General features: G+C 44.6%; 1 protein-coding gene across 2 annotated transcripts in view; it reads right to left on the bottom strand.

Annotated features, from left to right (window-relative positions):
* TMEM222 (transmembrane protein 222) overlaps positions 1 to 7,702 on the bottom strand; it is a 49,601-nt gene extending 41,899 nt beyond the window's left edge. Inside the window, exon 1 of one of the 2 annotated variants that reach the window (XM_069224090.1) lies at positions 7,527 to 7,702. In XM_069224090.1, the coding sequence (XP_069080191.1) occupies positions 7,527 to 7,669 (143 nt within the window). In that variant the 5' untranslated portion in view covers positions 7,670 to 7,702. The remainder of the gene's footprint in view (positions 1 to 7,526) is intronic. The other variant, XM_069224091.1, reaches the window with a different exon arrangement.
* Positions 7,703 to 13,335: the final 5,633 nt, after the last annotated feature.

The raw sequence follows: 13,335 nt of genomic DNA, 5'->3' as shown, positions 1-13,335 counted from the left end.
TGTGGTTATATGGTCGAGGTGGGTAGCTGCCTCATTTTAGTTCTGCATCTTCTCTACCTGGAAAAGATTCTCATATGAGATGAAAGGGGTGATGAAGCCAGGAAATTACTTCATCCGAGCCAAAGAGTTGCTGCATAATCTTTTTTCATTCTTGTAAACAAGTTTTAAAATAATGATAAGGTTAGGCATGCTCCAGTTAGTATAACCAGGCCACACCAGGCCTCAGGGACAATCATTCATGAAATGCTGCAGAAAAGGGTATGTTTATTTTAGGAGTATAAGCATTCCATGTGTTTTCCTCTACAGGGAGTGCAGAATTATTAGGCAAGTTGTATTTTTGAGGATTAATTTTATTATTGAACAACAACCATGTTCTCAATGAACCCAAAAAACTCATTAATATCAAAGCTGAATATTTTTGGAAGTAGTTTTTAGTTTGTTTTTAGTTTTAGCTATGTTAGGGGGATATCTGTGTGTGCAGGTGACTATTACTGTGCATAATTATTAGGCAACTTAACAAAAAACAAATATATACCCATTTCAATTATTTATTATTACCAGTGAAACCAATATAACATCTCAACATTCACAAATATACATTTCTGACATTCAAAAACAAAACAAAAACAAATCAGTGACCAATATAGCCACCTTTCTTTGCAAGGACACTCAAAAGCCTGCCATCCATGGATTCTGTCAGTGTTTTGATCTGTTCACCATCAACATTGCGTGCAGCAGCAACCACAGCCTCCCAGACACTGTTCAGAGAGGTGTACTGTTTTCCCTCCTTGTAAATCTCACATTTGATGATGGACCACAGGTTCTCAATGGGGTTCAGATCAGGTGAACAAGGAGGCCATGTCATTAGATTTCCTTCTTTTATACCCTTTCTTGCCAGCCACGCTGTGGAGTACTTGGACGCGTGTGATGGAGCATTGTCCTGCATGAAAATCATGTTTTTCTTGAAGGATGCAGACTTCTTCCTGTACCACTGCTTGAAGAAGGTGTCTTCCAGGAACTGGCAGTAGGACTGGGAGTTGAGCTTGACTCCATCCTCAACCCGAAAAGGCCCCACAAGCTCATCTTTGATGATACCAGCCCAAACCAGTACTCCACCTCCACCTTGCTGGCGTCTGAGTCGGACTGGAGCTCTCTGCCCTTTACCAATCCAGCCACAGGCCCATCCATCTGGCCCATCAAGACTCACTCTCATTTCATCAGTCCATAAAACCTTAGAAAAATCAGTCTTGAGATATTTCTTGGCCCAGTCTTGACGTTTCAGCTTGTGTGTCTTGTTCAGTGGTGGTCGTCTTTCAGCCTTTCTTACCTTGGCCATGTCTCTGAGTATTGCACACCTTGTGCTTTTGGGCACTCCAGTGATGTTGCAGCTCTGAAATATGGCCAAACTGGTGGCAAGTGGCATCGTGGCAGCTGCACGCTTGACTTTTCTCAGTTCATGGGCAGTTATTTTGCGCCTTGATTTTTCCACACGCTTCTTGCGACCCTGTTGACTATTTTGAATGAAACGCTTGATTGTTCGATGATCACGCTTCAGAAGCTTTGCAATTTTAAGAGTGCTGCATCCCTCTGCATGATATCTCACTATTTTTGACTTTTCTGAGCCTGTCAAGTCCTTCTTTTGACCCATTTTGCCAAAGGAAAGGAAGTTGCCTAATAATTATGCACACCTGATATAGGGTGTTGATGTCATTAGACCACACCCCTTCTCATTACAGAGATGCACATCACCTAATATGCTTAATTGGTAGTAGGCTTTCGAGCCTATACAGCTTGGAGTAAGACAACATGCATAAAGAGGATGATGTGGTCAAAATACTCATTTGCCTAATAATTCTGCACTCCCTGTATTTCAGTGAATCAAAGAAAACACAGCATCAACAACGGCATGACATAATACAATTATAAAATATTTTTGTTCTCTCCAGAGGGAAGATGTTTCCGTGATACGTTTCAAGGTTACTTAGTCGAGCTAGGCTGTAGCTGAACAAACTATTGTATTCCTGTGTTTCAAAATGTATGATTTCATCCCCTCTATTTACCTATGTACAGCTTTAAGTATTAAGATGCCTTAGGAAGTAGGAGTTTACTAGCGGAGTTGTACCAACTAGTAGATTGAACGGGTGTCATGAATGAAACATTTTAATTCAACCCCTCTACGAAATGGCAGGCTATGAAAATGTGTGTGTTTTCTGTCCCCAAAACATTATATAAGACTTTTTATTTCGGAAGTGAGTCAGGGATCTTTTGAATTTGCTTCAGAGATGGACTCTGTCAGTTTTTTGTTTATCTATATTGATACCTATGATTATTCTACTTGTTTAAATTAATTAACTACCTTCTACTTTCAGTAATGACAATATTTTTTAATAAACCTACAAGGTTGATAATTTTAAAAATCTGAAGTGTGCAGTTGTTATTTATATGGTCTTGGAATACGTCTCTGAGTCTCAGACAGTCCAGGCCCCACCTAATGACCCTCTTTAATATTAATTAGAGCACCAACACTCTAATCCCTTTCCTTATACATAGACTATTAATGATCTTAGCTGGGTGCTTGCTTTTGTAGATTGTTGGGATGTGTACAAAAATTAGGGCAATTGTATTACTTGGTGTAGTAATGAAGATTCGCAAATTTCATATTTCTTGGAGCATAACAAGGTTAAAAGTCTGCCAACAGTACATTAACTCAATCTTCCAATTGTTTGCCCACCCCTGCAAAGTTGCTAATTAGAACATCCTATGCCTCATTTTAAACATGTTGAAAACATACATGTTACAGGGTGCTTTAGAGCACGAGCTCTAAGATGGAAAGGGAAATGGCTTAAAAGGAACAAGCAAACTTTATTCCTACTCAAGTATAATTGCCTACATAATGCCCAGGCATTGCAATTTCATACCTATTCAATTTCAGAGATCTCTCATATCTGCCCAGTGTCACCGGTCCCTCCTTTTTCAATGTTACAGGACCCTTATGCCTGCCATGTCACCAAACCAACATACCTCCTTAGTGGCACACTCCCACTGTGCACTCCAATCCATTTCTCTGTACATATTTAAGATTTGTATAGCTTGCTGCTATCTAAAGTGTAAGGAAATGCCTATTTTTGTATGGTCACCCCCAAGTTGTTGGATAGATGCTGCTATGTTTTTTTGACTCGGGGTGCACTGAGGCCTACTAGCCAGACCTCTGTCTGTGCCCTTACACTTAAACTGATATGTCGAATTGGTCTCGACTCAATTGGCTGAGTTAGCGTACTTATGAGCCACTAGATAATGGTACCCAGGGCATGTAAAGTAGAGTGTCCCTTCAGGGATGACAGCACTGACTGCACCACCCTGGGTGGGACAAGAGTAAAACGAGACTCCCAGCTGGACGAGCAGATTAACTGTTGGTCCGACTTTGCCATTTAAAGCAATGGCAAAGCCAGACTCCCCCCTCCCCCCCATCCCCCACCCCTCCGGTATATGTATAATGTACCCTTATGGCAGGCCTAGCCAGTCCTAAGACAAGGTGCAACAAATCTCATTGACAGAACAAGTCTTTACATGTTCTGGAAGTAAACTTGGTAAACGGTTGTTGTTACTACAGAAAAGCTTGGTCGCCCAATTGGCAAGTGCAGAGTTACACACTGACCCCTGAGCTGTGCTAACTCTGGAATGGTGTGGCTAAAGTGAGTCATCCAAGATATCAAACAACTCGTTACATTAAGCCTGACCTGATTCTCAGGTCAAAATTAACCTAACAAGTTGCAGTGTGCAAAATTAGCAAAGTTGCCACTTTGTTGCCTTCAGCCCCCTGTGCCCATACTGGTTACACAAGAAGTCCTGTAGCCAAGAAAGCTCTCTGTCCTCCTGGGGACACGTGCTAATGACTCACAAGAGTCAAGAGCAAGGATAAAATAAGGGGCCTGCTCTAGACGAAGTTGTGTCACCTTCCTTCTGCAGGAAGCCACAAGGGTGTTAGCCCTAAAGGCAAACTTTAAAGAAGAAGCCGACTTTGAAGGGCAAATGGGTAAAACTTGGAATAAGGGCTGCTTTACTGATCTGACAGGCTAGCACTTGGGACACAATAGGGGAAACCAGTCACCAATCTGTTTTTCCAGGGACAGGTAACCCCCCTTGGTCACCACACTTCTGGGTTGGGCTATGGAGTGGGGTCCTGCCATATTGAGAGTGGGCAGAATGGTGCTCCCTGGGATTCCCAGATGCCACAATTCGCAGGAAGTGGTCATCGGGTGAGAGGAAACCTGATAGCCAATTGACTACCAACCGCATCCTGCCCTGACTGCATTTTCTTAGAGCAAGTAGGGTACACCAAAGTCAGATCTTGACAGAACTAGAAAAAAGTCTGCTGAAAAAACTGCCCTGCTGCACTGTGGAACCAGCAAAGAGGTTGCAACGGTGTGGAGTGCACCTATTTAACGTGGTGGCTAGCAAAGGACAGGGGCTGTGCCTGCTGTACCCTGCTCGAGGCTCAACCCAAGCCAACAGACTCCAAGGATCAGTGAGCTGACCTGCTGTTCACAGCCCAGGGACACAACAGCTGAGAAGGCTGCAGGGGCATGTTGGTAGCCCAAAGTCTTTAAACGGACGTCAACCACTGCCGTCGTCCAAGTTCCAAAACACAAAGTTGCACCCGAGTTCGCTGAGCCCTGGATTGTCATTGAGGTGCATTAGTGACCCCAGGGAAGAGTTATTGACCCAAGAAAGGATAGGCATGTGAATGCGATACTGGGCAGGCAGTAGTTCAGTGGCAACTTGACTTCTGCCAGTACCGAGAGGACTTCAAGGGATATCGACCCTGTGACCAGGACTGCCTCACCCCCTTTGTGGACCGAGAAGAAGTCGCAGCAAGATCTTGTTCAACCGCATTGAATCCACAGCATCCTTTGAGCACTATTAGCATCCTTCATCCTTTGCATCAGGACCACTTCCATAGGAAAGCCTTGCAACAGATAAAAATGCCTGGAACTGACTGAACACTGTTTCATCTACTGAGGTAACAGTCTCTGAGGGCTTTGCTGGTCCCCCTAACTAGCTTCCTATTACAGTTGGTCATCTAAAGGGACTAAGTGACAGCATTCCAACTAGCCAAACTTTCTGGCAAAAACAAGTTTGTCAAATTTGTTGAATTTGCCAATACTTGTTTGCATTTGAGTGAAGTAATCCGATTTACCATTCGTTGTTAATTCTATATTTCCAGAACCCTTCGCCGGATTCTTTGGAGTCTTGCTGATTTCTTCTTCAATTGATCTGGCGTCATTTAAATGCTTTACCCTTGTTCCTTTGTGTAAGTCTTGCTGCTAAGAACCACAGTTACCCAGGGTTGAGCTGAAGGGGTGACAAACGAAATCTGAGGACCCAAAAGGGTTTAAGTGTATTATACAGTGAGGTTGCACAACCACACCATATAATTTACCCCATGTCCTCACATACAGCATTTCTCCTTCAAAAAATAAATTCGGCACAAGTCCAGTCAATTGAGAATTCAAATCTCTTTAATTCATTTACAATCACTACTGACTAGTTGTACTATAAAAACATACACTCCCTTCAATCCCCTATAGTTACAAACTTCTTACAAATCCAAGTAACAGCATCTTCATCCCACGTGGCACTCCTGTTTCCCCAGTGACAACGTTCCTGAATACAGCATAACTACTGGTTAAAAACCTTAGTGTTTTTAACTCCCTATACCTCTCTGTGATCAAAGTATCTGCATTTCTCTAAAATGTGACAGCCTCTCAGATCCCCCACTTTTAGCCACATTTTACCAGCAAAACGCTCACGTTTCACATTTCCATGCCTCAATTGATTTGAGTCCTGCCACCATGTCACACAATATCGACAATTTCCCACGGTCACCCTGTGAGGGAAAACGGTGAACACACGGCAAGCTGGAAACCGCATACAGAGTGGGATGCCAGCTCGTCTCTGCAGGCTTTGCATGGTAAAGATACATTACATTTTGCAGCCTTCCAGGTACATGAGCCTCGCCCCCTAGGCAAAACACGTTCCCTCCCAGACCCTTCATCTCTCACACTGGAAGTTCCCAGGCCTGGGATCATCCAATTTAGATTTCCAGTCATGTTACATTCCCCAGGGCAATACAGGACTAGCTGCTCAAATCCATAATTTTTCTCAGCATTCTGGGACTTTTACTTTTTTTTGTTTTTAACTGGACTACAGGAACCAGAAGGCAAAGAGTACACTTAAACGTGAGCTGTTTAGTCACGAACTGAACTAAAACACAAAACAGATATGGAGGTTTTTTGCGTTTTGGTACTTGCAGTTGCATTTATTCAATTACACTCAATCACTAGCATTAATATTCATTTTTGGTTTGAATAAACTAAACATTAATAATCACGCACTAACGCTAAACGGCATGCCATTAAGCTAAATGTGCAAAACAAATTAGCAGAGTTATAAGAACTCTAGTAGTACATTTTGAGGAGTCACACATTAATCTGACTAAGTTCATGAGTTCCATATGAACTGTTATATACTGATGTTGGCCCGTGTGTAAGTGGGAAGGTATGGGCAACACTTTTTGAGATTGTTGATGCTGCGATATATGCACTCAGCGTAGCCATGCATTTGATACTTTGTTTGCAATTACAAAATCTACACATGTACAACCTGCGTGAAACAAACAGCCATGCACTAGTGTGGTTCTGTTTTTTTTTTACATGATTTAACGTAACGCACCTATACCGTGTACTTAGAAATATCAGAATGCAAAGAAAGGCCTGGACTGGGTGTGTTACTCACAGGTGGACCTGGGAAACGTGATAGCTCTAGGTCTTCTCGTCTTAAAGGGCACATACCTTCGGTGTCAGAACCTCGTGTGATTCCTCTGCTAGTCACTTGCCCAAACCTTATAAGTGCGCGTGTCTACCCATAAAACTCTTCACCCGTGCCAACGCGTCCATTATATACACCCAATACCAGCATTTCAAAAGACAGAAACCACTAAAACGTTAGGCACATACCAAGCAGTAGCGCCCATGATGCAGATACATTTTTAATCAAATTCTTCGCTAGGGGTACACGTAACACTCGTAAGTGCCACATGCCCTTTCCCCGAACATATTAGGACCTCTCTGTCATCCACAAACCCCACCTTAAGGATCCTCCCCAGAATCAGTGGTATGTAGAGCCCTCTGTTCTTCCTATAACACGCCAACCCGCCTCCAAACGTGCCACTATCTGTAATAAGCAGCACCTGTAGTTGGGTCTTATGACTCCAGTGCAGCATCCCCCCCCCCCCAAGAGCATCTGACTAACTTTCTTCCCAATTAATGTGATTTAAGGTGTACATGCCATCAGTTGGTACCCCCTGCCTTGTAGCATAATTGTATCACGTATCCCTTCTGGCGACGCCACTAAAGGTAGCCCGACACCGGTCTATAACCCTGGCACATTAAATGACCCATTGCACTACCTGCCCCGACCCCTCCAATACCAGACCCTCCCATGCGTCCTCTGTCCCACGTGCTCACGTCAGCAGCGGGATGGGCGTCCACACTACGCAGTGGGGGTATCGGCCGCGAGCAGGTTCAGGAGCGGCGCTGAGCTGCTTCATCTTCGGATCTTCTACTTCCGCCATTGCGGCCAGCAGCCGCTCGGCTTCCGACATCGTCATTGCGTTACTTCCTGGTGACGGAAGTCTGGCAGCAGCCGCTTGCAATGTCACTTCCTGGAGACCGAGTCAAACGTTCGGTCAGCAACGCCCCAAAGCCGGTGTTCTGCACAGCTTGTAAGTGGACTGTTGTCATTTCATTATTAATGAATGCCAATGCCGAGTGATGCAGTGGAACTTAGGGAGCGCAAACCATTTTTGGACTACACTTTTAGTCCAGAATCCAACAGCGAGCCAATGGTGTCTGCCTTTCGTTAACCCCTTCGCTGCCGGGCCTTTCCACCCTCAGGTGCCAGGACTTTTTTGGGCTATTTGGGGCAGCTCGCGCTTAGGCTCTCATAACTTTTTGTCCACATAAGTTCCCCTCGCCAAATTTGCGTCCTTTTTTCCTAACATCCTAGGGATTCTAGAGGTACCCAGAGTTTGTGGTTTCCCCTGAAGGAAACCAAGAAATTAGCCAAAATACAGCGAAAATTTCATTTAACATGGTAAAAAAGGGTTGCAGAAGAAGGCTTGTGGTTTTTCACTGAAAATGGCATCAACAAAGGGTTTGCAGTGCTAAAATCACCATCTTCCCAGCTTTCAGGAACCGGCAGACTTGAATTAGAAAACCCAATTTTTCAACACAATTTTGGCATTTTACTAGGACATACCCCATTTTTACTATTTTTTTGTGCTTTCAGCCTCCTTCCAGTTAGTGACAGAAATGGGTGTCACACCAATGCTGGATCACTGAAAGCTAAACATTTCTGAAAAGTAGACAACATTCTGAATTCAGCAAGGGGTAATTTGTGTAGATCCTATAAGTATTCCTGCAGAGAATAACAGCTGAAATAAACAAATTCAGTGTAACGGTATATTGCTTTAAAAAATCTGGCATCGTCGGAAAAAGTTACACAGTAAAACGTGGAGAAAAACAGCACATTGAAATTGAGGTGAAAAAACACAGCTATTTTTCTCCACGTTTTACTGTGTAACTTTTTCCTGCGATGTCAGATTTTTGAAAGCAATATACTGTTACATCTGCTGGACTCTTATGGTTGCGGGGATATGTAGGGCTTGTAGGTTCATCAAGAACCCTAGGTACCCAGAGTCAGTAAATGAGCTGCACCTTGCAATGGGTCTTCATTCTATACCGGGTATACAGCAATTCATTTGCTGAAATATAAAGAGTGAAAAATAGGTATCAAGAAAACGTTTGTATTTCCAAAATGGGCACAAGATAAGGTGTTGAGAAGTAGTGGTTATTTGCACATCTCTGAATTCTGGGGTGCCCATACTAGCATGTGAATTACAGGGCCTTTCTCAAATAGACATCTTTTTTACACACTGTCTTACATTTGGAAGGAAGAAATGTAGAGAAAGACAAGGGGCAATAACACTTGTTTTGCTATTCTGTGTTCCCCCTAGTCTCCTGATAAAAATTGTACCTCACTTGCGTGGTTAGGCCTAATGTTCGTGACAGGAAACGCAACATGGATACATCACATCTTTACATTGAAAATCTGATGTGGTTTTTGCAAAGTACCTAGCTATAGATTTTGGCCTCTAGTTCAGCCGGCACCTAGGGACACCTACCAAACCTGTGCATTTTTTTAAAACTAGACACGTAGGGGAATCCAGGATGGGGTGACTTGTGAGGCTCTGACCAGGTTCTGTTACGCAGAATCCTTTGCAAACCTCAAAATGTGGCCAAACAAAAACACTTTTTCCTCACATTTTGGTGACAAAAAGCTCTGGAATCTGAGAAGAGCCACACATTTTCTTCCACCCAGCGTTCCCCCAAGTCTCCCCATAAAAATGGTACCTCACTTGTGTGGGTAGGCCTAGCGCCTGCAACAGGAAGTGCCCCAAAACACAACGTGGACACATCACATTTTCCCAAAGAAAACTGAGCTGTTTTTTTGGAAATGGCCTAGCTGTGGATTTTGGCCTCTAGCTCAGCCGGCACCTAAGGAAACCTACCAAACCTGTGCATTTCTTAAAACTAGACACCTAGGGGAATCCAAGATGGGGTGTCTTGTGGGTCTCTCACCAAGTTCTGTTACCCAGAATCCTTTGCAAACCTCAAAATCTTGCCAAAAACACCTTTTCCTCACATTTCAGTGACAGAAAGTTCTGGAATCTGAGAGAAGCCACGCATTTCCTTCCACCCAGTGTTCCCCCAAGTCTCCCGATAAAAATGGTACCTCACTTGTGTGGGTAGGCCTAGAGCTCGCGACAGGAAATGCCCCACAACACAACATGGACATATGACATTTTCCCAAAGAAAACAGAGCTATTTTTTTTGCAAAGTGGCAAGCTGCAAATTTTCGCCTCTAGCTCAGCAGGCACCTAGGGAAACCTACCAAACCTGTCCATTTTTGAAAACTAGTCACCTAGGGGAATCCAGGATGGGGTGACTTGTGGGGCTCTCACCAGGTTTCTTACCCAGAATCCTTTCCAAACCTCAAAATTTGGCCAAAACACACTTTTTCCTCACATTTCGGTGAAAGAAAGTTCTGGAATCTGAGAGAAGCCACGCATTTCCTTCCACCCAGTGTTCCCCCAAGTCTCCCGATAAAAATGGTACCTCACTTGTGTGGGTAGGCCTAGTGCCCGCGAAAGGAAATGCCCCGAAACACTATGTGGACACATCAAAATTATCAAATACAAATCTACCTGTTTTGGTGGAGGGGGGAAACTGAGTTTTTGGTTGTGGGCTCAGCAGCCATATAGGGAAACCTACCAAACCCAAACATTTCTGAAAAGTAGACACCTGAGGGAGTGTGACTTTCGTGGATCCCCCGGTGTTTCAAACCAGCAAACCTCAAATGTAGCTAAAAATGAAAATTTTCCCACATTTCTGTGTGGGATCACTGCAATGGGACACATTTTCTACCACCCAGTGTTCCCCTTAGTCTCCCGGTAAAAATGATACCTCACTCGTGTTGGTTGGCCAAGTGCCTGTGACAGGGAAGAGCCAAAAACATGTCGTAATTGAGGGGGAACCAAAACGGGTCCAAAAGGGCAGTTTGAAAAAAAACATTTTCAGGCTGACAAGTGGGGCAGAATTTTTATCGGTGTAGATGACACAATGCTGGGTGGTAGGAATTTTGTGGCTTCCTGCAGATTCCGGAAGGTTCCATCACAAAAATGTGGGAAAAATGTCTGATTTCCAGCAAAGTTAGAGGTTTGCAGGGCATTGTAGGTAAGAAAATGGTGGGGGTGCATGTGAAGCACACCACCCTGGACACACCCAGATGTTTAGTTTTCAGATGTATCTAGGTGTGGTGGATTTTTCTACATGGCAGTGTCCAAAAAGTGCAGCCCTCACCATTCCAAGTGGGACAAATTTGACAGTTAGACAAGCTCTCATGGACGAAATGTAAAACCAAAACACAAAATAATCGAATGTCCTCTTGCTTGCTGTGGGATAAGATGTTTTAGTGTGTGGGGGAGAGCTGAAAGACTTTTACCCCCTTCAGTTGGGGGTGGGGGCATCACCATGCCCATACTGGTTGGTAGCCACCACCCCACAATTTTTTATTTTTTAAAAATTTCCTGGCATCTAGTAGGTTTTCTGCCCCCCCGGGGAGTGAATCAGGGGTAACTGTCCCATCTGGCCACTTGTGGGCAGAACAACTCTGGCCCCATTTATTTGGGGTGGGGGTATGGACATACCCCACCCTCTTTATAAAAAAAAAAAAAAAAGATCTTCCCTGGTCTCTGGTGGGCTTTCTGCTTGGGGGCAGATGGGCCTTCCAAAAATAGGCCGATCGGCCCCCAAGGGGGGCAGATATGGCAAACTGTAAGGTGTCCCCATGGGGAGTGACCCTTGCCCAAGGGCCAGCCCTCCCAAACAAAACACACACCCCAATCCCTGGTGCCTAAGTGGTTTCTGCACCCCCCCGGCAGAATTAGAAATAGAAATAGGCCGATTTGCCCCCAAGAGGGGCAGAAATGACCTAAAATAAATCCCCCCCCCCCCCCCCCCCCAAGGGCAGCGACCCTTACCTATGGGTGCGCGTCCCATCTGCAAAAAAAATAAAAATCCCTGGTGCATAGTGGTTTCTGCCCCCCCCCCTATAAAAATAGGTGGATCTTCCCCCAAGGAGGGACAAAATGGCCCCAAATAAATTTTCCCCCCAAGGGAGAGACCCTTGCCTAAGGGGTCGCTCCCCGTGCGTGAAATTGTTGCAAAACAATAAATCTCTGGTGTCTAGTGGTTTCTGGGTAGATTGGCCTAAGAAAAATAGACCGAAGTGGTCTAAAATTAAATTGCCCCCCATGGGAGCGACCCTTGCCTAAGAGGTCGCTCCACATCTGTAAATCAAAAAAAAAATCCATGGTGCCTAGTGGTTTCTGCCCCCCTTGGGGGCAGATCGGCCTAATTAAAATAGGCTGAAATGGCCTAAAATATATTAATACAAAAATACACTAATGAAAGCAAGCAGATTTTAAAAGGCAAGCCCACAAACCAATGAAAGACACTGACATGTCATGGATGGGGCTCCGAGCCCCTTTCTAACTACTACAGCGTCTCGCAAGCGCATGCTAGCGCAGGCTCAACCCTAAAAAGATCCCTGGTGTCTAGTGGGCATTTCAGCAGCCGGATCACTTCACGATCCGGCTGCAAAAATGCTCTGAGAGACATCAAAGAGAAGGAAATTCCTTTCCTTCCCTTTGAAGCCTCTCAGGCCCCCATCACATGATCGGAAGAGAAGTGCTTTGGCATTTCTCTTCGCTGGGCGGCCTCTGATGAGGTCAGCTCGTGTTTCCCCTTCCAGCCCGATGCCCCTTCCAGCCCTGCCATGGGGAAGTGGGGGCGCGGCCCTCGGGGGGAGCTCTAGCATTTCCCCCGAGGGCCAGTACTAGGACGCAATGGTTACGTCCGTGGCGCCTGAGCTCTGGAGCCACAGATGTAACTATTACATCCATGGCGCCCAAGGGGTTAAGTACACGTAATTAATTTAGGGAAAGGATTACTTGTTGGAGGACCTGCTGATCCCCTGGCACTATAAAAACATAAACACTGGCTAAAAGCAAATATATCTATATTTTGATCTGAAAAACCTGGCACCAAAGGGAAATACTTTGTGTCAAGGTAGCGGGTTTTTAGCCGTCAGCCAAGTAAATAGTAAATTTCAGCTGCTAGTTACATGGCTGTTGGGTAAATAGATGATATTATGTGCTATTTGACCAGTGCCTGAGTAAACAGGCAGCAAATTTCATTAGTGAACCCCGGCCACTGAACAGTAGAAATTATGTATTCTTTGGCTGTCGGCCATGCAGATAGCAAAGAAACGTCACTATTTACCTGGCAGCTGACATGATTGTAAAGATCTAACACATACAGGGGAAACAGAAGAGGTTTAACGAACAGCCATGCTATTTTCAATACATAGCAACACAACCATATGCATGGCACTCCAACTAACTTTGGCCTAAAGCTTTGTGATTCCAAACATTAATCCAAATGTATTCCTTCCAACCCCATACATACTGGGGCTCTGTAAGATATGAATGAGGTGGGCTCACTCACATAATGTGACATGTTTCATCATTGGCTATCTCACCCCACCCTGGTAAGATGGTACTACCAGGGCGGACTCAACCTCAGGTGGGGTTATCCTGAGGGAGTTCAGATAAGTCCTAGCCAGAGAAGGAAAAAAAGCTCACATTTTGTG

This window comes from Pleurodeles waltl, chromosome 3_1 (assembly GCF_031143425.1).
Source record: "Pleurodeles waltl isolate 20211129_DDA chromosome 3_1, aPleWal1.hap1.20221129, whole genome shotgun sequence".
NCBI lineage: Eukaryota > Metazoa > Chordata > Amphibia > Caudata > Salamandridae > Pleurodeles > Pleurodeles waltl.
Note: the sequence above shows the minus strand (reverse complement) of the source record. Positions and strands in the feature narration are given on the sequence as shown.